General features: G+C 41.0%; 1 protein-coding gene across 1 annotated transcript in view; it reads left to right on the top strand.

The window, feature by feature from the left end:
* The window catches only part of ptprga (protein tyrosine phosphatase receptor type Ga), a 427,225-nt gene that overhangs the window by 80,370 nt on the left and 324,537 nt on the right, over positions 1 to 22,318 (top strand). Inside the window, exon 2 of the mRNA XM_079844385.1 lies at positions 19,143 to 19,235. Within this exon, the coding sequence (XP_079700511.1) occupies positions 19,143 to 19,235 (93 nt within the window). The remainder of the gene's footprint in view (positions 1 to 19,142; positions 19,236 to 22,318) is intronic.

The following is a 22,318-nucleotide window of genomic DNA, read 5'->3' as shown; positions in this document are numbered from 1 at the left end:
AAGAAAATACGGATAAATAATGCAGTTGTCAGTACACGTCAGGCTTTTCTTGTCATGTGTACAGATAATTTTCATACATGAGACGCGCTTTCAAACCCTGACACGTAAGTGGTTGCCGCGGACGCAGATAGATTAGGTCAGTTCTCTTGCGCGGCTGCTTCACTAGCATCGTCTGCATCGGGAGTTAACGCAGTTTGAGCAGCGGCTCGCATTGATAAGGCTCCGGGTTTATGTCTACAGACAATCCACCCTCCTCCACTTCAGGTGAAGGTAGGAGAAATGACCGCTCTGTTGCAAAGCTGGCGTCACTCCAGTCATTCTATATCTTTGCGACTCGCGAGTCTGACAGCTGTCAATCAACCCGTCCCTGCGGGTCTCAGGTGCATGCCCTCCGCTCAGCCCCGCCCTCGGTTCGTCCCCTCTGTGTCCGCCGGGCTCTGCCCACTTTTCCAGCATTTTTTGAAAATTGCCAGTGGGTGGAGTTAAGCTCTGAGCAGGGGTTTAGTTACCCTTTAAGTTAAAAGTGAATCTAGTGTTAGCCACAGCAAACCGAACCGAACCGTACTGTGGCTCCAAAACCGAACCGTGGCATAGGTGTATCGTTACACCCCTACTGAAGACTGGCATAATGGCTCATCCATCAATGGAATAAATTGCATTTTCAAATATATTAAAATACAAAATAGATGTTTTAATAATATTTCACAATATTCCTGGAGTTTTTTTTCTCTGCCCCTCACTCATTTCTCCATGTCTCTATGATTTCAGCACAAATTTAAAGTGTAGTGAATGGTATATTTGGAAGTGCCACATTGAGTGATTATGAAGCAGTTCCACACAGCTAAATAAGCATGATTCGGAAAGTGTGTGTGATGAATGTAGGTGCGTAATCTACTGAGCCTGCAATCCGCAGGCCCTCGGTGCCACATGCCGCATTCACTGAATTTATCATATAGAATGTGTGTCTGCACGTGCACATAAAATTATAAAAACGAATTACAAGTTCGCAAGGCAGCCTAAAGCAAAGTTGTACGAACACACACCCCGTCCATGATAACCAGATGACATGAATGATACGTACAATTGTGTGTGTAGCCGCGGTCGATCACACAGTTTGTTCTGGTTGGCAGTGTTTTGTTTGTTTTAAAAGCTTTGCAGCCACCAGATGGTTTTCCTGCCATGAAGCAGTGGGTCTGTCATTAGCCACTGGCAGGAGGGAAGAGCTCGCCGTTTGCATTGGGCCAGCGCTGAGCTGTGTGTGGCCCTCTGTCTGTGTGTGTGCGTGTGTTTATAGAATAGGGGTCTCATCACCTCATGTGGGTGTTAATCGAATTTCCACATTCACAAATTTCATGTCCAACACTTTGCCGCATCCAGCCATGGTGAGATTACACTGTGGAAATCTTGACGTCGACTAGCCTCCCCATTCACAGCCTTCGCTCTTGTTTTCCACACCACAAACAATAATTTCAGATGTGTATTAATCTCGTCTCCCGTGTCTAGGTGTGTTTGCCAAACCTAAGCTCTCGTTACAATGATTTTGGGAGGAGTATATTAGCTAGAAATGGTCCTTTTGACAGCTTCAACATTTGCTGCTTCTGCAATATTGCAGAACAGGTACATCTTATTTTCCTCTTTTGGTTGCGCTGACATTTTCTGCGTCCAATGCCGTATTGGTGTTTGAGCAGTAATAGATTGGCGGTGACCTGCGACGTGACCCCTTTTGCATGAAGGAGCACCACAGGTCTCCGTATCGATTCAGAATCATTAGCCGGATGGCAGCGGCGTGTGTGGTGTCATCGCAGCAAGCTGAGGCTAAACACATTGCCTGTTCTTTTTCCAGAGGAGGTTACGAAACACATGCAGTCACCTACGCACAAAACGGGACCTGTAAAACGTGTGTTTGTCAATGTTTTTTGACATTAGCACAATGATTTCTACTTAAAACCCGAATATGAAACATTCACAGGTTGAAAAACACAATCGCACCTCTGTCAGCGGAGACATGTCTACGGCAGAATCACGCTAATCTTCGTCAAACAGGTTGGTGATGACTAATTGTTTAAAAAAAATGTAAATGAGACATAGAGAAACTGAGATAAATGACACGAACGAGAACTTGACGCAGGAAGTGCGGTATGTACCGTCGTGATTTATTCATACGGAAGATCTGAGGAGCATATTGCAGAGGGCAAAGAACATTCGCAGTTTCACAGAACACATGGCGGCCTGGTTGGGATCCAGCCCTTCTGTGAAAGCGCTGTTCACGGTGTGTGTTTTGTTTCAAATGACAACGCAGTTCTCATTGGGTGTGGATCTATTCCATGCTTTTTTTTCATACACCAATTCTTATACTCACGACACTATCTTTCTCACTCTTCCTGGGTAAGCAGATCACAAAGGAAAGTCATGTAGCCCAGGGACTGTTGTTTTTAGTGAACTTTGGTTGCGTGTGTATGTAATGAAATTCTCCGCTGCAGCATGCAGGACTAATGAAGCCAGCAGAAAGCATAATGCAGTGCCTGATAGACTCCAAGGAGTTCTGGGCAAACTAGGAGAGAGAGAGAGAGAGAGAGAGGTACCGAGAGCGATCCTGGCATTCGGTAGGAACCTCGAGGGACTGAACTCCATGGCCAGTTCTAGCTTTTGTATGCAAATAGAAGTGAGGGAAGTAGAGTGCTATTTCGAGGTCTTGTCTTTTTCTCTCTTGTTTCCTGTGGGCCCGAGTTCCATGCCCGAACGTCCTGCCCCGAGGCGCCCCCTTTTCCACACACTTTGCACACAAACACACGTCCACTGGAGCGGCGCCAGCGTCTCCTCCCAGTCCCAGCCACGGGAAGCAGTTTTCTCATTCTCTCTCCTCGCGGTGACTGACTGCTGTCTAATCGAGGCTTGCAGTTCACTCCGCTGGCATCTTTAGCATTCTTAATGCCCCACCATGAGCGCGAGGGTTTGCTAATCACAAACAGGTGCAAAAATGATTAAGCACCTCCTTGTGTACAACTTGTGATTCTCACACACACACACACACACACACACACACACACACACACACACACACACACACACGTTTGTTTTTGTGAAATGTGAGGACATTCCATAGGCATAATGGTTTTTAGACCGTACAAACCGTATTTTCTATCCCCTTACACTGCCCCTGCCCCTAAACCTACCCATCACAGGAAACTCATTCTGTATGATTTATAAGCATTTTGAAAAGTGAGGACATGGGGAACGTCCTCATATTTCACCCTCTTTTTGTAATACCTATGTCATACCCATGTCATTATACACATTTGTGTCCTGATATTTCACAAAAACATGCCCACATGGAGGAACGACTGATATTGGCAGTGAGCAGTCATACGGAGCTATATGGGCGCGGGACAGGCGGAAGTGCCTCTGAAAGCGGCCGTCATAGGCCCTGTCCCAAATGGCACACTTCATGTGCACTTTCGGTCTTGTGGACTTACAATGGCCGCTGTGTGCGGGTCCACGAGACCGCAGGGTGTCCCATTGGTTATTTTAGGTCTCAGGAGGGTGCTCGCGAGCGGCCCCCGGCAGTCAAAACGGCATTACGTTGTGAAAGCACAGGTCCAGCTCCTGGAGCTCCTGGAGCGCCTCGAACGCGCGTCTATGGCCCTGTCCCAAATGGCACCCTAAACCCTCACGAGTCCGCACTTTCACAACGTAATGCCGCTTTGACTGCCGGGAAGAAGTCCGCTGCTTAACCCGCACCAGTGCAATTGATGGGTTAGTCCGTTTTCAACCCAACTTGGGTTATTTTTAACCCAGCATTTTTTTGAGTGTAGGTGCACTTAACTTAATCTCTTGTAGAGCAACACCAGCGGTAATTCAGGAAAAAATCTCCCAATGCTCCACGTGAAACTTCAGTCTTTTGACCTTTTACCATAGTGTCAATTCTCAATTGATTTTGATTAATATGCGCGAGGGAGGGAGAGCAAGACAGTTTGAAGACGGTGAGAGCTGCCTGTGGACGCCTGTCTGTAAATAATACAGGGGGAAAAAAATCGGCGAACGCAGCAGCCTTGTATCGGCTGATGCCGATACACGTAAAAATCGCAAATATCGGCCCGATATATCGGCCTAACACTAATACATATGGAGCTGATGATTTGATGCAACTGCCAAAGTGTATTAGTTTATAAATCGTGCACTATTGTAAAAGTGTTTTGAGGTTATAACCTAGTATTGTGCAAGAAAATAAGTCTTCATTGATCGATAATCTGCCCCTGTAATCATAATTTGCGTGAAAGGAATACAAGTTGTTGCCACTAGTGGTTATTTTACCTGGAAACTCAAGTGAGTTGTATGTATTGGTAGAGGCTCTTATTTCAGCAAGCATAGCTTGTTCCTGTTAGATCCTGCTTTAGATTTGCCAAAAATGTTGGATGCTTCCTGAGAGGGTCAACCTCCATTTGAGATGTATGAGTATCCGACAGACTTTTGTCCAGGTACTATAGTTATTATAGTTATCCTTTTTAATGCCCCATTAATCAATGAACAATGGGGCTGCATGCTTCCAATGTGTTGACCAATCATTCATGTCATGTTTTAACCTAATTGGTCAAGAAGCGAGATTACTCTGTTCGCCTTTGTTACAAATGGCTTTTGTAATGTTCAGTGTAGCTGGATGCTTCTTTTGGAGACCAAAGACAGTCTAGTTCATCTCTCTTTCTCTCCCTGTGGACTATCTTAAAGGGCAACCATCATTACTTCAAATTATGTTATTATGTCTAACAGTGTCGCCTGGCGCTGCCAGCACCATTTTTCTTTCTCCCTCTCAATGTCTCTCCCCCTTTCTCATTCTCTCATTCCCTGTTTGACACACACACACACACATACACACACACACACAGAGAGAGTCACACACTGCTTGTCAGCTGCTTAGGCGCCTTCCGATTTAATAACAGTCCATTTCTCTCAGTCTCCTCTCGCGCTCTTTTGGACTCGATGCTTCATAAACAAGAGACCTCCTGTCTTGTCCTTGAAGTCATTAAGATAGCTGCTTAGCCACAGGACCCTGATGTAGACATAACAAACGGCAAAGGCTGATGTCTCGAGACCTCATAGCCTTTGTCCTGTTAGATTCACAGTGTGGCATGTTTTTAATCACAGCATGGACGGGACGCGAACTCCCTCACCAGCGCCTGACGAGTCTACAGGCATTGATATTGAAATGCGTACAAGACACAGGAGAGTTTTGCACACTCGATGCAAACGTGTCACCTCTCTTCACAGCTGTGGGATTTGAACCGCGGCAGGCTGAAGCAGCTGTCCGCTGTCGGCTGTTGGCCTTGCGATGTGGCATCTGTTACGGATATTTCTTCTCATGTGCCTTGACCTTCAAGCCTCTCTTGAAGAGAAATAAAAGGACCTGTTCTTCATTTCACTTTCTTGCCCTCCTTTCTATTCTCCATCTGTCTCAACAGAGATAAAAGCACACAGCACTCCTTTCAACCGACATTGTGATGGGGCCGGAGCCCTATCTGGCCCAAGAAAAAAACTGAAAAAAGGGCGCCGGCCCTTTAAATATCTTGTTTTTGACCAGGAATCACTAACATTGGTGGTCAGTTGTCCCCAACACGGTAATGAAGGGTCTTTAGTAAGGTCCCTTGTGAAATAGACAACTAATTGGGCCAGGGAAGGGTGGCCCACATACAACCCTTGCTAGATTGAAGCAACAACATGAAATCCAATTGAATTCCAGAAGTTTGAAAGAAATACCTTGATTTTAAAACCTGTTAACTGTCACTGGCTCACCGGTGGGCCTATTTGCCACTGCATGTTTAAAAGAATTATATCCTATATTTATCCTGATCTAATGTTGACAACCTATATATCATCCGAAAGCTTACGAACTCAAGATTCATCCTGTGCAATCCGTTTTCAAATCGGATTTTGCGTTACCATAGAAACGGTACTCTAAGTTCTTCTAGCTCCTCCTCCCCTAGTGGGTGTCGTCATGTTTCATATTACAACATTTATTTGAAAAACTTTAAAAAAAAAAACCTTTTCTAATCTTGACAAAAGCTTACGAGCTGTGAATCTCTCTGTGATTTGATTTAATTTAAATTCAGTTAAACAGCACTGACTTAATAAACAACACTAACGTGCAAATCAGCTGAGCCGATTCAGTTAAAACACTTTTCAAACAACAATTCACCAACATTTATCATGGATTTACTGTGGTAACACTAACTATAACCATGGTCATTTGTTCAGAAATGTAGGTTAATATCTAATTTTATTTAATTTGTAATGTAGACATGTATTAGCCTTAATGAGTAATAAAGGCCAAATTGCAGACTATTTTTGTCATAAACTTGCAGTTTTATGCATTTGTATTTATATGTTTATAGACTAAATACCTTAAAGCTTTTTTTTTTACTTTTTGCCTTATGTGCACTGCAAAAAAATGCTGTCATTTAGTATTTTTGTCTTGTTTCTAGTATAAATATATATAAAAAAAATCTTAAATTAAGATGCATTTACTAGATAAATTAAATGACATTAGATATTTTTTCATATTTTCTGGAAAATAAAATGAAATTGAAGTGAGTTTTCCTTAGTAAAAGCATCTTGATGTAAGAATTTGTAGATAATTGGAAAAAAGACAGAAATACCAAGTAAGAAAAGTATTTTTGCAGTGTGGTTTTACCTGTGGTGATCTAAATAGAGCACTTGTTAAATTTAAATTAGAATAGAGTTCTAACTCAATAACAATATTTACATTTCACCCATTCAAACTTTTTGGTTGATGAAAGTTTTACAGATATTGTTAAATATCTATACATTTACATCTGTGTCCTATCTCAAGCTACTCTACTGTCAGCTCAAGCTTTTGTCAAATCTGTCATGTTTCCAAGAAACAAAACATGCTATATATATATATAAAATAGAAAAGGCACCGGCCCCCAGGTATGTCCACAACATCGAATCTGGCCCCCTTTTAAAAAAGTTTAGACAACCCTGGTCTAGGGCTACTGTAGAAACATGACGGCGCAAAATGGTGATGTCACTGTAAGGGGACCTGATAAAGATAACGGTTCATTGTGTAAGGTACACCACTGAAAACAGTTATGTATATTATATTGCATTTCTATCAATAGATCCTCAAAAACACTACACTACACACTGCACCTTTAACTTATGCACAAAATTGGAATATCACGTAAAACCTCCTGATAAACTGGAGCTATCAATGAGTAAAGTAAGAGAAGATACTATATATAATAATTTTCATATATGATAAATGACTTGCATCTCAGAGGGCGTAGACGAAGCTCAATAAACGTGTTGTCTTGATTTTGGAGGAAGCTGCTGCTGTTAGGGAATATCTTACAGTTATGTAAGCAGTCCCGCTGCTGGCCGTCTTGGTGCCCTAAGCGTAATTACTTTATGGTGCCCACGGTTGGCGGCCAAAACAGCATTTCAGATACTGAGCAAACAGATCAGTCTGCTGGTTACATGATTCTTTTGATGCACATCGAAGAATGTATTCAGTGAATGTTTCATCTTAAACTCATGTTTTCTTATCGGATAAACAATTTACCCGACTCAAGTGAGCGCATATGTTTTTTATGCAAATTTTTCGAATTTATGTGCATCTATCCAGCAGTTTTTGATGCGAAATCCCAAAATGCGCATTTAAAAATAGGTGGATGGAAACATAGATACAGCCAGTTTCCTCGTTGTACGGCTCTCAGGTCGGTGAAGCAACCATTTTGGATAAAAGGAGTAATAGAGATTCCTGCAGTCTGATGGTACCATACTAAAAGTAAAGTAAATTATACTTTAAATGGAGCTGATCCTGTGTCAAATATTGTACTAATTCCACACAAAATGTACATTGTCTGCTGGCTAAAATGAGTTTTATTTCTCTGTGCAAGAGGTTGCACATTATTGATTTTTCATTGCTGTAATTTGCATCTAAAATTAAGCCAAATATTTGGATTGTCATAAGAGGATTCATATTGACTGAGATATTAAGTCTTTACTGTACATCAGGAGATTTTGAGTCAGTTCAAAATGTTTTTTTTTTTATTTACATTGAGCCATGCACCAGTGTCATGTTTTTTTAATAAAATACAATGGCACGGGCATGGTACATGTACTTTATTGTATGTGCGGGTTTATCCTGCTCGGCTTGAGAATTGAAGCATGGTGTTAAGGCTAAAGGGGTGAAGCTGTTTTGTTTTTCGGATGCTAACAACTTGCCCTAATCTCTGCTTCTTCCATCTCTCCTAGTGTGTTCGCACTGTATTTGCTGCCGTCTCACATTTCTGGGCAGATTTAGGCAACAGATGTTGCTCCTAGTGTGTAAAAGCATCTCCACATTGAACGGTGGTGTATATATATATATGTCCTGGATGTGCCCACAGGGTGAATGCCCTTCAGAAGAGAGACCGGAGGAGAATATTAATGAGTCCATTAGGACACACATACACATGCTGACCCCTCCTGTCCAAAAAGACAAAAGCAAAATCAAGGTTAAGTGCATGAATGTGAATCCCTGATGTGCATTTCAATGAAGTCAGTGCAAACTTAAAATTCAAAACTATCTAAATGAAAGAATTAAGCAAGAGGACAGGTTTTACCCTCAGGCTGAAGTCACCATTAATCACTGAACATTAATAACCGAATGTCAGTCACAATTGAATAGTGGACACTGACAGCACTATTGTTTTCGCCTAGAACCTTGTACACTAAATTCCCACATACTACTTAATACAGTTTTATATTTTTCCTAGATTGTATATTGTTAATTGGACACACAGTGGTGCCAGAAAGAGTTTGGCCACTTAGCCAACATTTAAAAATATGAATATGGACTAGATCAGAGGTGGACAAAGTACACAACTCCATTACTTGAGTGAAAGTAAAAGTACTACTAGTCAAATATTACTCCGTTACAAGTCAAAGTTGTTAAAAACTATTTTTACTTAAGTAAAAGTACAGAAGTACTAGCTTTTAAAAGTACTTAAGTATCAAAAGTAAATTTCCTTTTTTATGTCGATGCATTATTTTATTATTGTTGCATTGTTGTATAAATACACGCTATTCCATGGTGGTTTAAGCCAGTTAGTGATGCTCCATACGACCACCTTGAACTAATTTAAATACTTAAAAGTTACAAAGCTTTTTACAAAGCTGCTGTCACTTTAAGGCAGAATGCACAAATCCAACACACTGATACACATCCGATATTCCCCCAACTGTTTACATTCACTTAAGACATAATCAACTTTGTTTACGTGAATACTTCCCAAAATGAAAATTGACATTTTGTGTGTATTGGTCTGTTTAAGTGCGAAAAACACACAAAAGAAAGCTCTATTCAGTACTCGTGCATCTCAGAGGCACATAAAAACAGACTGAACTGAGCTCCTTCATCATGCTTTTTCAGATTCATCCATATGTCTATGCTTCTCTTTCTCCCAGACATTTACATTTAGCAAAAAAAACTAAATGAAAACTAAAAAAAACCTTTTAAAGAAGAAAAAAAATCATCCACTGACTTGCAAAGCTGCTACAGAAGCGACTTTTGACTTCGAGGGCCTTGACAGAAATGTAGTGGAGTAAAAAGTACGATATTTGTCTTTCAAATGTAGTAAAGTTAAAGTAAAAGTTTCCCTAAAAAATAATACTTCAGTAAAGTACAGATACTCAAAAAGTGTACTTAAGTACAGTACTCAAGTAAATGTACTTCGTTACTGTCCACCTCTGGACTAGATCAGGGGTTTTCAAACTTTATGATGCCAAGGACCCCCAACATGATGAACCTTTTATGAGGGACCCCCTTCCTAAAATCAATTAATATTTTTTTATGTATGAAAAACATTAAAAACTGTTAGATAAATAGTAAGTGTGACATTATAATACTACATATTGTTTCCAAACTTAAATTGGCTATATTTAAAGGAATAGTTCACCCAAAAATAAAAATTATCCCATAATTTACTCACTCTCAAGTCATCTTAGGTGTATATGACATTGTTCTTTCAGACGGATACAATCAGAGTTATATATATAAAAAAAAAAGTCCTGGCTCTCCCAAGCTTTATAATGGCAGCCCAAAATTTGAAGCCCAAAAAAGTGCATCCATCCATCATAAAAGTGCCCCACACGGCTCCGGGGGTGGCCTTCTGAAGTGAATCGATGGGTGAGTCGTGAGTGTAAGAAAAATATCCATAATATTTAAAAATTCTGGAAAGTTTGTATACAGCTAGACACATTTAGATATGAAACAGTTAGAATGTCCGTTAGACTTTTAGCCTTTTTTATTCTCTGGAGTTTTCTGGGGACCCCTTAGAACCTTCTGGAGGACCCCTGGACTAGATACGCTTATTTTAAATATCTATAAAGTAACCTAAAAAGCATCATAATGATAATTCGATTCCTGAAACGATTCAGTATCCTTTATATCCTCCAGTATGGCATTGCTACCTGATATCATCCTTGTACCATGATATCATTATACATTTTTTAAGGGTCTGCACAATATGCTTGTAAGTGTAAGCTTACCTGTCCCAATATATTTATGATTCGTTTCTCATATAAACGTACCAGCAGGCAGAGTACAGCTGTATTTTGAAATACTGAAAGCATTTTAGGGTCAGCCGAAGTTTTTGGCAGAAGCCTGTGTTCCACAGGTGATGGCAGCATTAGCATAAGTGCTAGCATGGCATGTGAGAATGATGGACTTTTAACTAACTAAAACCCCATTATAACTGTTCTATGTGGTACAAAGCTGGGAATGTATTACCATTTTCATTATCTAGTCAGTTTGTGTGTGTGGCACACACTAGCCTCTGTTTCTTCCTCATTTCTTTCGTTTCATTCTACAACATTCTCAAAATATATGATCGTCTGTACAACTCTTTGTCGAGCACCGATTGCGGTTAGCATAGAGACCTCCTTCGGTTTCATTCAAAATAAACTTTTGTGACACACACTTTCATTAAGCGACGATTGGCCCATCCTCGGAAAAAGCATTCCCTGAGTGGCAGTTAGACGACATCGCATGGCTCCTCCGAGACTTATCTCGTGGAGAGTTCCGGAATCCGTGTCTGAAAATGAAGCCCTCATAACTCTCCTCATTCTGTCATTGTTTCTGTGGAGACAGCCTGACAAAAACGTCAACTCCCAATATCTTCCTCATAAAACTCTGCAGCTCTAATAGAGGGATGTAAATCAATTACGTCAGAATTCATTTAGAAGAGCCGGGCTAGATGGAACCCCTGGCGCCGGCGATTTGATCACAGAAGGCAAGAGTACACTGGCATCGGCTCGCAGTTGATTCTAGATTTTGAAAGATTGTGCTTTAAGCTGATGTTGCTTGTTTTTGAACAATATGACATTCTTTTGGTGTGTGTGTGTGTGTGTGATGCTCGCCTAGTCTCATGCATGCTCTTGATCATGTGTGTCCGTTTGTGTGTACAAAGGCTCTTTGTGCATATTGGGCTGAATTGATGCTGATTGATTTCGACAGGGTCTGGAGGATAGGAGATTCTGTGTGTAGATGTGTGTGTGTGTGTGTGTGTTGAAATACATGGTAATCTGGCTGTGAGTTTCTCCAATGGTGGTTGGTTGTTCTTGGTATCTCTTAGTATGTTTCTCTTTCCTCGGTTCTCCCCTCCTGCTTTTAAAGAAGGGCAAGAGATGTACCCCACGCAGGGGCAGAGGGTGTCAAACTCATTTTTTTTTAGCTTGCCCCATATACCACAGAAATGAAGCAATCAAAATCGGGAGACTTAGCTCTGTCATACTTGTGCACTTCATTAGACATTTTCCTTTTCTTGTAAGTGCCTTCATCTGTGCATGTGTGTGTGTGTGTGTGTGTGTTTTAAAGCCATACTCTTAGGATGAAATTGAAATAGCGACATTTGAAATTGGAAGGATACATTTAGGTATCCTTAAAGGGAAAATACTTCATAAACATTGTAAATAAAAAATCTTTATCTATAATGTTTATTTAAATCTTCATCTTTAACTATATAGTGTAGAGCATCAAGCTACAGTGTTACCACTAGGGTTAACAGCTTTGAAGAGGGCATTACACTAGGGCTGCCACTAACGACTATTTTTATATTAATTAATCTATTGACTAATTTATTGATTAATCTATCAACTAATTTATCACAATCATTTTCAAAAATTGTACTTAAAAACATTCAATTTAACTTTCAACGTTGTCCTTCAGTATTGTACTATAAAAAAAGTTTTAATGTAAACCCTTGAAACAGTAAAAAACAGTAAAAGTAATTGAATAATATGACAGAACTTACTATTCATTGTTTTATCATTGTTTTAGAAACTCACTTGTCCGGCATGTTCCTGCCCTGCCCTGCTTCACACAGAATATTAGGAGCTGCACAGACCAAATTCATTGTAACACCTGATTTCTCATTCAACTCTGTATACGTTCAGTAAAGACATATCCGACTGCGTTTACCTGAATATTCGCCAGGAGGAGCACATATTTTTGACCATTCGCACCCAATAATCCGCAAAACTGGCATCGCAATCTGTCTGAGTGAAAGGCATGTGGCAACTTTTCTGTTGCGTTCTTTTTCCTGAGCTGCACATATTTGACTGTTCTGCTTCCATTTTTTAGTGAACGGTGGAAGCAGAGCTCACACACACGTCCTCACTCCTGCTGTCACACATTGACGCAAATTAAGAAATATTGCTCTTATTATAGTGCTGTCAATGTACCGGTACTAATACAATTTCATATCGTACCCAACTTACCCAGTCGACTAAAAATATTGACGTTGCTGATTAACAGCGTCGACGCAGTCGATTGTATTGACCAATCGCGACAGGCCTACGTAACACACACAGTTTCAGCCCATCTCATGTTAATCCTATAGGTAAATTGAACCTAGGCTATAGAGTAGCGTTGCAACCTTCATATCTCCAAAGAGTCTTTAGTTTAATCATATTTATAAAAGACAGATACGCTGTACCGATTCTTTCAGAAAACAGCTAAACTCGTGGAGGCGTGCAGTGGGCGGAGCTAAAGACACACACACAATACATCATGGCATTATCCCTCTCTGGATACTTTTGATTCACTATATGTTTGTGTTGTTCAAATTATATGCATTTATGTGTCGATTGCCAACAAAACACAGACATTTGATGCAGTTTCACTCACCGCCTGCGGTTTCCACTCCGAGAACAAACACACACACTTGCAGAACTCCATTGCTGCTCCGGAAAAACAAACTGCATCCACCGTTTAACGGTGAGTTATTTGGGAAGCTGAACAAGGTTATCTTTCCCTCACAACCAGAAACACACTTCTTTAGTGACATTGTTGATTGTGTGGTCTAAAAACACAATGCCAGCGCTGCCGGCGGCTCCCGTAACCCGAGCGAAGCTCGTTGATGGGCGCGATCTTGCGCTCGCTCTGGTTGATGTGTGTGTGTGTGTGCGAGTGCTCATCCGGGAGAAGTGCCCATACAAGGAATTCTGCCCTTTATGACGTCATACAGGGCCATATTTTAAAAAAACTTTCCGAAACTACTACAGAAATACTCTGTCATACGTCCAATTAATTTTTTTTTTAAATGTTGTCCATGTTTAGCATGAGATTCAACTCTTTAACAGTGTAAATAAGTCAGAATGCATGAGATAGCAGTAGACCCCCCTTTAAAGGTCCCATGGCATGAAATTTTCATTTTATGAGGTATTTCAACATTAATATGAGTTCCCCTAGCCTGAATATTGTCCCCAAGTGGATAGAAATGTTGATCGGTGTAAACCCGAGTTCTGGCTGTCTCTCTCTGCCTTTGAGAAAATGACAGGCCAGACTAGCCAATCCTGACGTCTCCTGGTTTGACGTCCAAGCAGGAACGGTTTCCTCCCTTTCCTCCGCCCAGAGAATCTGGCACGCCCATGCAAACGCTCGAGAGATCATTAACGTTACTTGTGAACGAGTGAACTGGCAGTTTCTCAGTGTTTGGATGTACAAATGAAAACAGAAGTCTTTCTTCAGTTCCTTCTGATCTGTGATCATTGATTTCTGATGTGTAGCTAATTATTTATTATTCGTGCACACGCAGCGGCTTCTCTCTCTCCCGACAGAACGGTGTTTTCTATCTTGTGAGTCAGTGTTTTTGTACGTCCTCGTCGCGTCTATCTGTTCTAAAATGTGCATACAGTCTTTTCTGTTTAACATCAGCAGTAACATCTTTAGAGATAAACCTCACACACGCCGAAGCTCGGCCTTCAACATCCCCGACCCCCAGTACTGCATCTGGCCCACAGCGGAGGCACCAAACGCGGCGTGAGATTAAGCAGAAGGGGGGTAAGCGTGAGGGTATCTGGGCTAGGCTAGCCAGCTTTCCCCACAATAAACTGGATTACATTCGATTACTGCTGTTGTGTCTTTGTTTGCGCTGTGTAAGTTACTCAATGCGCATCACTGACGCTATTCATATGATTGGAACATATCTAGAAATAATGCTTTAATCAAACTTACTAACTCGTTCATCTCGCTGTAATGGTACATTGCATGTGTTACAAAGTTGGTAGAATAATGATGAAGAGGACTCGGTGTGACTGGGACTCGTGTTTATTCAGAACTCTCAGATACAAACACAATAAACTCGCGCTGACAGACAGCACTCTCATAACTCAGTAGTTACTATAAATAACTTTGTTAGCAATCGCTCCGTCTCCGTGATGTCCTGTTCGCGAACGAATCATTCTTTTGAATCGGTTCTTTTTAGTGAACCGAACCAGTTCACCAAATCGGACTGAATCGTTCTAAACGGTTCGCGTCTCGAGTCAGCGCTGATCCATAATTTACTAACTTTCTGACATGAGTGACAGCCCCTCTGACTAGAAATAAACTAATAACCTGAAGTATATTCTAGTAACTACAACAGTTCACCCTGAACTGAGACGTGCTGAGAGAACTGATGTGAAGTGAACACAGGTCCATCTGTCTCTGGCAGACTCGTGCCTGCTCGTGCCTCGTTAAACCACGCCCCCTCCGCTCATTTAAAATGCAAAGATGTCAGCCAATCACAACAGTGGGCGTTTTTCCTGAAGTCTCACAGCAGACACGCCTCTTGAAGCAGGGCAGTCAGCCACAGGGCAAACAGCAGTATAGAAAAAATGCCTTTTATTTCTAAATTATGACATTTTATGATGTAAAAATCATACTAACAATATAAGTACACCTCAGGAAACACTATAAAATAATAGAAAAATGCCATGCCATGGGACCTTTAACAAGCCCTTTTTTGTGCCCCCAATCCAGTCCGAGTCATTGAATATTGAGTATCTGCCGATACAGAGTCCCAATCCACTACTTGAATTTTTTTAGTGCTTAGTGCACACTTCAAGTATGTTAAAGTTATTAAAATCAATCCAATACAGGGATGTGCAGAGAGTTTCTCAAGGGACATTGTAAACAGCCTGCAAGGTACATTGTAGAACAGACCTCATTTGTTTTTGCGCTTCACGGACACACATTTGAGCTTTTTCTTTTCTGTTTAATAGTGGTCGTTGGTTGACAAACCCTTTTGAATGTACATAGCGCCACCTACTGCATGACACCGGCATGACAGCTGATGTAAAATAGAGGATCTGGCTTATGATAGCCGATAGTGATATCTGATATCGATACTGCATATCATGACATTTAAAGAATCATTACAGATATTAGATTTCACGTACAAAATAAAGTTAAAATGTAAAATGACCTTTTTTATAATGTATGGTTTAGGTTGGACTAAGTATTTAGGCTTTAGGCTACAATTGGGTAGCTTCATTTAACCCATAAATGCATACCTTGGGTCTTTAGCGGGTCTTTTTGGGACGTCATTCACTACCCTCCTTCTCATTAATTTTTTAAAGTTAGATATCAACCTTCTTAGTATTCCTCAATCAATTCATTATAAACAATATAACAAGAAATACATTATAAAATTATAAAATAATGCCTGTTTTTCCATTCGTTTTTTTGTAAAAATTGTATAGGGTCGCGCGACCCGAGGTGTGTAAGATTGTACGTATATTTTTTTCTGCACAATAATAATTGAATCTTTAATGACGGAATAAGTGCAATTCACCTTTATTCCACAAGGTGGCAATGTCTGATACACAATGATGACGTGGCGTTTCACTCATAGTCACTGCAGACAGAAAGCAAAAGAATAATAAGTATGATCTGCAAAATTTGAAATGGCTCAGCGATTTACTGCTGAACGCAATCAGATATTACTGTCACTGTCACTTGATGGTGGATCTGGTGAAGAAGCTGTCAGTGATGAAAATATTGATTTTGAAGTTGTTGAAAATGAGACAAAATGGAGGTTTTGTTTGAGATGGCGAATATGAGCCAGATGCTGAATGTACTGGGAAATGAGCTCTGACGAGGACAGGGATAATGGCATAAAACATCTGCTCAAACTGAACCCTTTCAAGCTCCAAAAGGTAACGAAATATGCTAAAATCAAGAGAGCTTTATATTATCACGGCAGGAAGAGATCCATACGTGTTAGATATAGATCCGGGTCGCTAAAGACCCGAATATGTAAGAATGATTGGCATAACAGTCATGCATTTAAGGGTTAAAGGAGTGTGTGCAAAGAGTTAAGTCATCTAGTTAGTGTCACTTACAGTGTTTTTCCACCATCTGGCTGAATGATTCTGAGCACAGTGAATAACGGTACCAGTAGCATTTCTTTCAGATTCAGTGTACAAACCACTCATCAATGTATTTCTCAGGGCGGTTAGCTAATCATACTGTTGAAACTGCTGTAGGGACTCAAAATAGGTCTTGATCGGTGGGACAGACTTGATTGTCCATATGACGAACTTTGGGTTAGATTGTTTGTCCAACTTGAATGATCTTTTTCCATTCATTCTTTAAACTTTCTGTTTTGCTTTCCTAGAATATTATCTCTCTAGGCTATCTGTTTCCAGGCAGCCCCTTATTTTTCTCATTTGAGCCCTGAAAACTTTCCCCGCAGCGGCTCTGTTGGGTTGGGACTACTCCACAGTAGTCTCGAGCACAATTGGACAAGGTGCTGTTGCCAAATTATTTGGTTGTTTAAAGCACATTGTTGAAGACATCTAGAGAAAGAGGGCCTGAGGGTTCAACGATGTGTATTCACAGGTGTTTGTGGAGTGACGCAAGAGCTGGTAATAGCCACCGAGGGGGGTTGGGATGAAACTGTCAGGAAAGCTCTCCTTGAAACAAGTGAGTAAACAGGCAGAACTGGCGAGGTAGAGATGCTTGGAAGAGATCTCTGAAAGACAGAAATGAAGAAGACACATCTCTAGAAGAGGTCGACTCTGCTGCTGATGTATAGACTCTTCAGAGCAGCTAAAGGGGTATCCTGAGTCTCTCCAAGAGAGTTACTCCCAGGAAGTAAGTTTTCGAGTGTTGGAGAGAGGGGGAGAGCTTCATTGATGGATGGACAGGGACAAAGGGAGGGAGGGAATGATTGAGGGAAAGAGAATAGGAGCGTGAGTGACATATCGGGAGGATAGCGACTAAGCCTGGCATGCCGCATTGCATAATTACATTTTCTGTTCAAAGAGTATCGGCAATCAATAATGTAATTCATAGAGAAGCCATAGCATACCCTCTCATTGGCATTCACTGCCATGTCCGAGCCGCTATCCTGAAGAATTAGAGCATCGAGGAGCAGAAGGCAGTTTGTCATTGAAACAAAAAGTCACCCATTGTTCATATCAGAATATACTTACCCAGCATGCTTGGAAAGAGAGAGAGAGAGAGAGAGAGAGAGAGAGGGGCCTTGTAAATTGCATTATGTTTTGAGTGATGGCATTTAGGCAGTGTGTCCTTGTTACCAGAGTGTGGTCAGCACATCGGCAGGCTTGCGGGAAAAAACGTGGCCGTTTCTCGTTAACATCTTGCTGTGGTTTTAGTCCTTTCTTAGCCATTTTAGTGCTTTCTTCAGCTATTCTCTTCCTTCTCTTCTAGTGACTCTTTTTTTTGGGTCAGTCTAGATTTAAAATGGCAGTCAGCCCCAAGTCCTGCCATAGTGAGTTTGAGAGTTTGGATGTGGACGACAGCTGTAAGGCTGATCTCACGTCGTCTCTTCACCTTCCAGTGCATCCCCGGCTTCCCACAGCCAGGAGCCCAGGGGTCGAGATCGCCTCTGATAAACTCACACGGAGGCCACAGGGTGCTGGGATGTGTGCCATCCTTCCTAACCCCTCCAGACCCTGTTGCAAGTCGGAACAAATTCTCATTCAACCCAGCCATATCTCTGGCATCCTTGACGGCCGAGAGGTTTGGATTCCTGTAAGCTCCCCAATCCTCCGGTGTCGTAATTTCACAGCTAATATGCGCCTTAGAGCCCTGAGCAAGTATGGGAAGGGGTCTAGAACTCCTGTTGGGTCGAGTCTAGATTAGTTCGGCCTACCGGTGGGACACAGTTGTCTTGGTGTCTGTGACAGAGCCTCCGTCTCTGGCTGCCAGGGCCTTGTCCGCAGCCTCTTTGCCTTGGTACTTAGCGCTTTAGCCTTCTGCTCACCGGCCAATCAGGCCTTGTTTATTTATTTAGCCCCTCATACATGTTTAATGAGGGAGGGGAAACTGATCCCAGAGCAGACAGGCTGTAAATACCGCTGTGTGGGGGGCTGTTTTTCTCTCTAATGGAGTAGGTTTTTGAGCCAGATTGGTTTATACAGGATTTAATGACTTGGTTCAGCCGGAGATCGCAGGCTGGAGTGTATGAGGTTGAGTCTTGTGATTTGTTTGTGTGACTCAGGTTTTAAAATGTAGTTTGACCCTCATGATTTGTGTACTCACTAGTGCTCTGTCTTATTGTCGACCGATATGGATTTTCAAATGACTGATTTCAATACCGCTAACTAGAGAGTGGGGTGTAGGGTAATACAATTTATTTATTCTTGGAATACATACTGAAATAAATAAAAAAATCTATTTAATACAAATGGTTAAAGATATAAGAACTGAACTTCTCTTAGGAGATTTTGGAACACAGAAAGCTTAGACTTCTATGAATCAGCCAACAGATTCAAACCCACATTGCCCACATGAGCACCACAGGTCACATTGTCACAGCATTAACTCTTTCTCATTTTTTTTTCTGTTTCAGCAGTGGCTGAGTGGGAGAAAGCTGAGCATCATGACCGGCCAATTGGTGACAGGCACCGCAGAACGGCCGAAGAGTCCTACTGGGCCTACTCAGGTGAGCAAACCACACTCATTCATACAGCGAGACGCTTCTGAAAGAGTAGCATTTAAAATTCTCTTTTGTGACAGTCGTTGTGTTCTGCCACCACTAAAACACATAAACTTCCTCTGATAGACAGCCAGTTCATCCAGAGCTGTCCACCTCACCCCCAGTGGCTTTGCCTTAGGGTCTCCCCTGGCTTTTGCTTTCATGAATGCTTTGCTGTTTAGAAAGTGACTCATGTTGTCCCTCTGAGCAATATTTGCAGAAGAATAGCATTAATTTTTAACTGTGCCACCAAGCCTGCGGCAACCAATGATATTTATTTTATTTATTTAAATGCTTTCCCTTTTCCCTGCCATGGGTTTCTGTTGTTTGCGTGACGGGTGGCCTCTTGCACAGATGTAGCCTAAAACAAACGCTTGGATACCTGCACTTCTGTGATCTTGTGTTTTGTCTTTATTGTATTTTTCTCTAACATCCACCATTTAAAGGATTAGAGCACTTCAAAATGAAAATGTCCTGATATTTTACTGATCCCCATCTCATCCAAGGTGTTCGTGTCTTTCTTTCTTCAATCGAAAAGTAATTAGGTTTTTTGAGGAAAACATTCCAGGATTTTTCTCCTCATAATGGTCTTCAATGGCAACCAAAATGTTGAAGGTCCAAATCAACGCAGTTTCAAAGGAAGGGCTTCAGAGGCTCTGAGTCTGATAGAGTCTAGCGAAACGATCGGTCTTTTAAAAAAATAAATAAAATGAATATATTTTGTACCTAAATTGCTCATCTTGCGCTGCACTGCAGCTCGCCAAGGATATTGCAATCTCGTCAGAAAGGTCACGCTAGACGTAGGCGGAAGTACCGCTCCAAGCGAACGAGCGAGGACTGATACAAACGGCCCTTTACAAAAAACACTCCATCTTCAACTTCAAAATCGTCCGACTTACCTTTTTTTTTGCTTAAGGATGTTTGTATTAGTCTTCGCACGAGCGCTTTGTAAACACGGGGCGGTACTTCCGCCTACGTCTAGCGTGACCTTTCCAATGTATATCATTTTTTTTTTTTTTTCTTTAAAATGGCCGATGGTTTGACTAGATAATAATTCCTTGTCTGGGATCAGGCTCTGAAGCGCTTCCTTTGAAACTGCATTGATTTGGACCTTCAACGTTTTGGTTGCCATTGAAGTCTATGATGGGGAGAAAATTCCTGGAATTCCTGGAACGTTTTTTTCCTCAAAAAACGTTCTTTCCGACTGAAGAAAGAAAGACAGGAACACCTTGGATGAGATTGGGGTGAGTACAATCTCAGGAAATTTTCATTTTGAAGTGAACTAATCCTTTAATGTCCCACTAAGGTGTTGAAGCGTCTTTCAGAGGAGCAGTTCATTGTGAATAGTCAATGTTGGTATTAAAGGCTTTCTGTATTAGGCGGTATGTGTATGCTTATATACTCTATTCAATTCTCTACTAAAAAGAGCTGAGATTGTAGTGTTAGATGTCACAACCTCTATGTGTGTGCGTATGCATATATTAACACATCAAAGACGCCTTCAGTCAAAGGATCTTGATGTTTTAGTGTTTTTATACATCTATTTTCAAGTGATAATTACACAGTCTTACATTTGAATACTTCCTGCAGGCTGACATTTGTCATCGTTCTCTAGTGCACATGTTTGGATGTCTGTGTTGGCATTGTGTGCCAGTGTCAGGGATGCACATTTAGCACTGTAGCTTGCTAAGCTGTACGCTACTCGTGATGTAAAGTCGTGCAACTACAGTCAAGCCACTCTTTTGAAAATGTGTGTAGTTACAAGTAGCTACTAAAAAATATTTGGCAACACCATTTTAAAAGAGGAACTTTCTTTAAAACAAAAGCAGTGAGAATCTTGCACTAATTCTTGGAAAAAAAAATAGCTTGAGAAGTAGTAGCAATTAGGGCTGCAACTAATTCTTTTGATTAGTTGGACGATTAATTCTTCGATTAATCAGATCAAAAAAGCCCAATTTTCTTTTTTTATTGACAAAACACTATTCCACTTCCAGCTCAATGCTGTCCGTCAAACAAATGAATGCTATGAAAACATATATAGTGAATATATCCATATCTATGCTATATGCAAATGTGCAAAAGGACCGTTTAAATCCCTCCATTAAAAATAAAAATAAAAACAAACTTATTAGTAATTAATTATCTTATTTTATTTATTGACTTTTATGTTGTTTTTGCCATGAAAACATTGCCATTGTTAAAGGTGTTTCGGGTGTGACTTCTGCACATTATGTGTTTGTTCTTCCAATGGAAGTTGGAAGAACATTGGCATGTGTCGTACAGCGTTTCAGTCGTTGAAAGGGTTTCTTATGATATTCCCTTCTTGCTTAGTGCAGAACTGTAGGCATATGTTAAAAGCTTTGCATTATTCCCATCAACCCCTGCTGTCCAGAGACAGGAGATGCTTTGTGCGCTTCGGTCAGGGGTTTGATGGGGTGGGTCACCGGGGCATCTGTAGCTTTGCCCAGAGTTGCTGTGCAGTTTGCCCGCTGTGTAGTGAGACATCTCTGGCATCAGCCTGTGCGGAGAAAGGGAGAGAGAGCGCGCTATTTTTAGTCAGGCATGGATGGCAAAACAGCAAGTCTGTCACAAGTACAGGCAATTAGTACATGCTAATTAGCAAGTAAGTTTTAATCAGTAACCTGGTGAAAAGAAGAGAACATGACGCCACATTACGAGGAAACTAGATAATTCATAAATAGAAATACAAATTATTTCCCTACAAGAACCGAAAACGTCCTATTTCGGGCATTCGGGTCAATGACATGCCACTTGTTTTTGGAATTAAAAAGAATTTCATACACACAGCGACTTGAATACACCTCTTATATGATGAGAATGTTTAAAATGTCTTTATTAAAACTCATTTTGGGGGAAAAAAAACTGCAGACTCACGACTATGTGTCAAGGTCGATAAGTCTCTCAAAATATTTGATAAGTTTACCTTTTTAATGACAAAGCAAGGCTAGGCCAGGTGGTAAAATGTAATATGGTGTGATGTAATGATATTTAAAAATTAATAATTCAGAATATTTGTTAAAAAAATAAGA

The sequence above is a fragment of the Gobio gobio genome (assembly GCF_949357685.1).
Source record: "Gobio gobio genome assembly, chromosome: 19".
Lineage (NCBI taxonomy): Eukaryota > Metazoa > Chordata > Actinopteri > Cypriniformes > Gobionidae > Gobio > Gobio gobio.
Note: the sequence above shows the minus strand (reverse complement) of the source record. Positions and strands in the feature narration are given on the sequence as shown.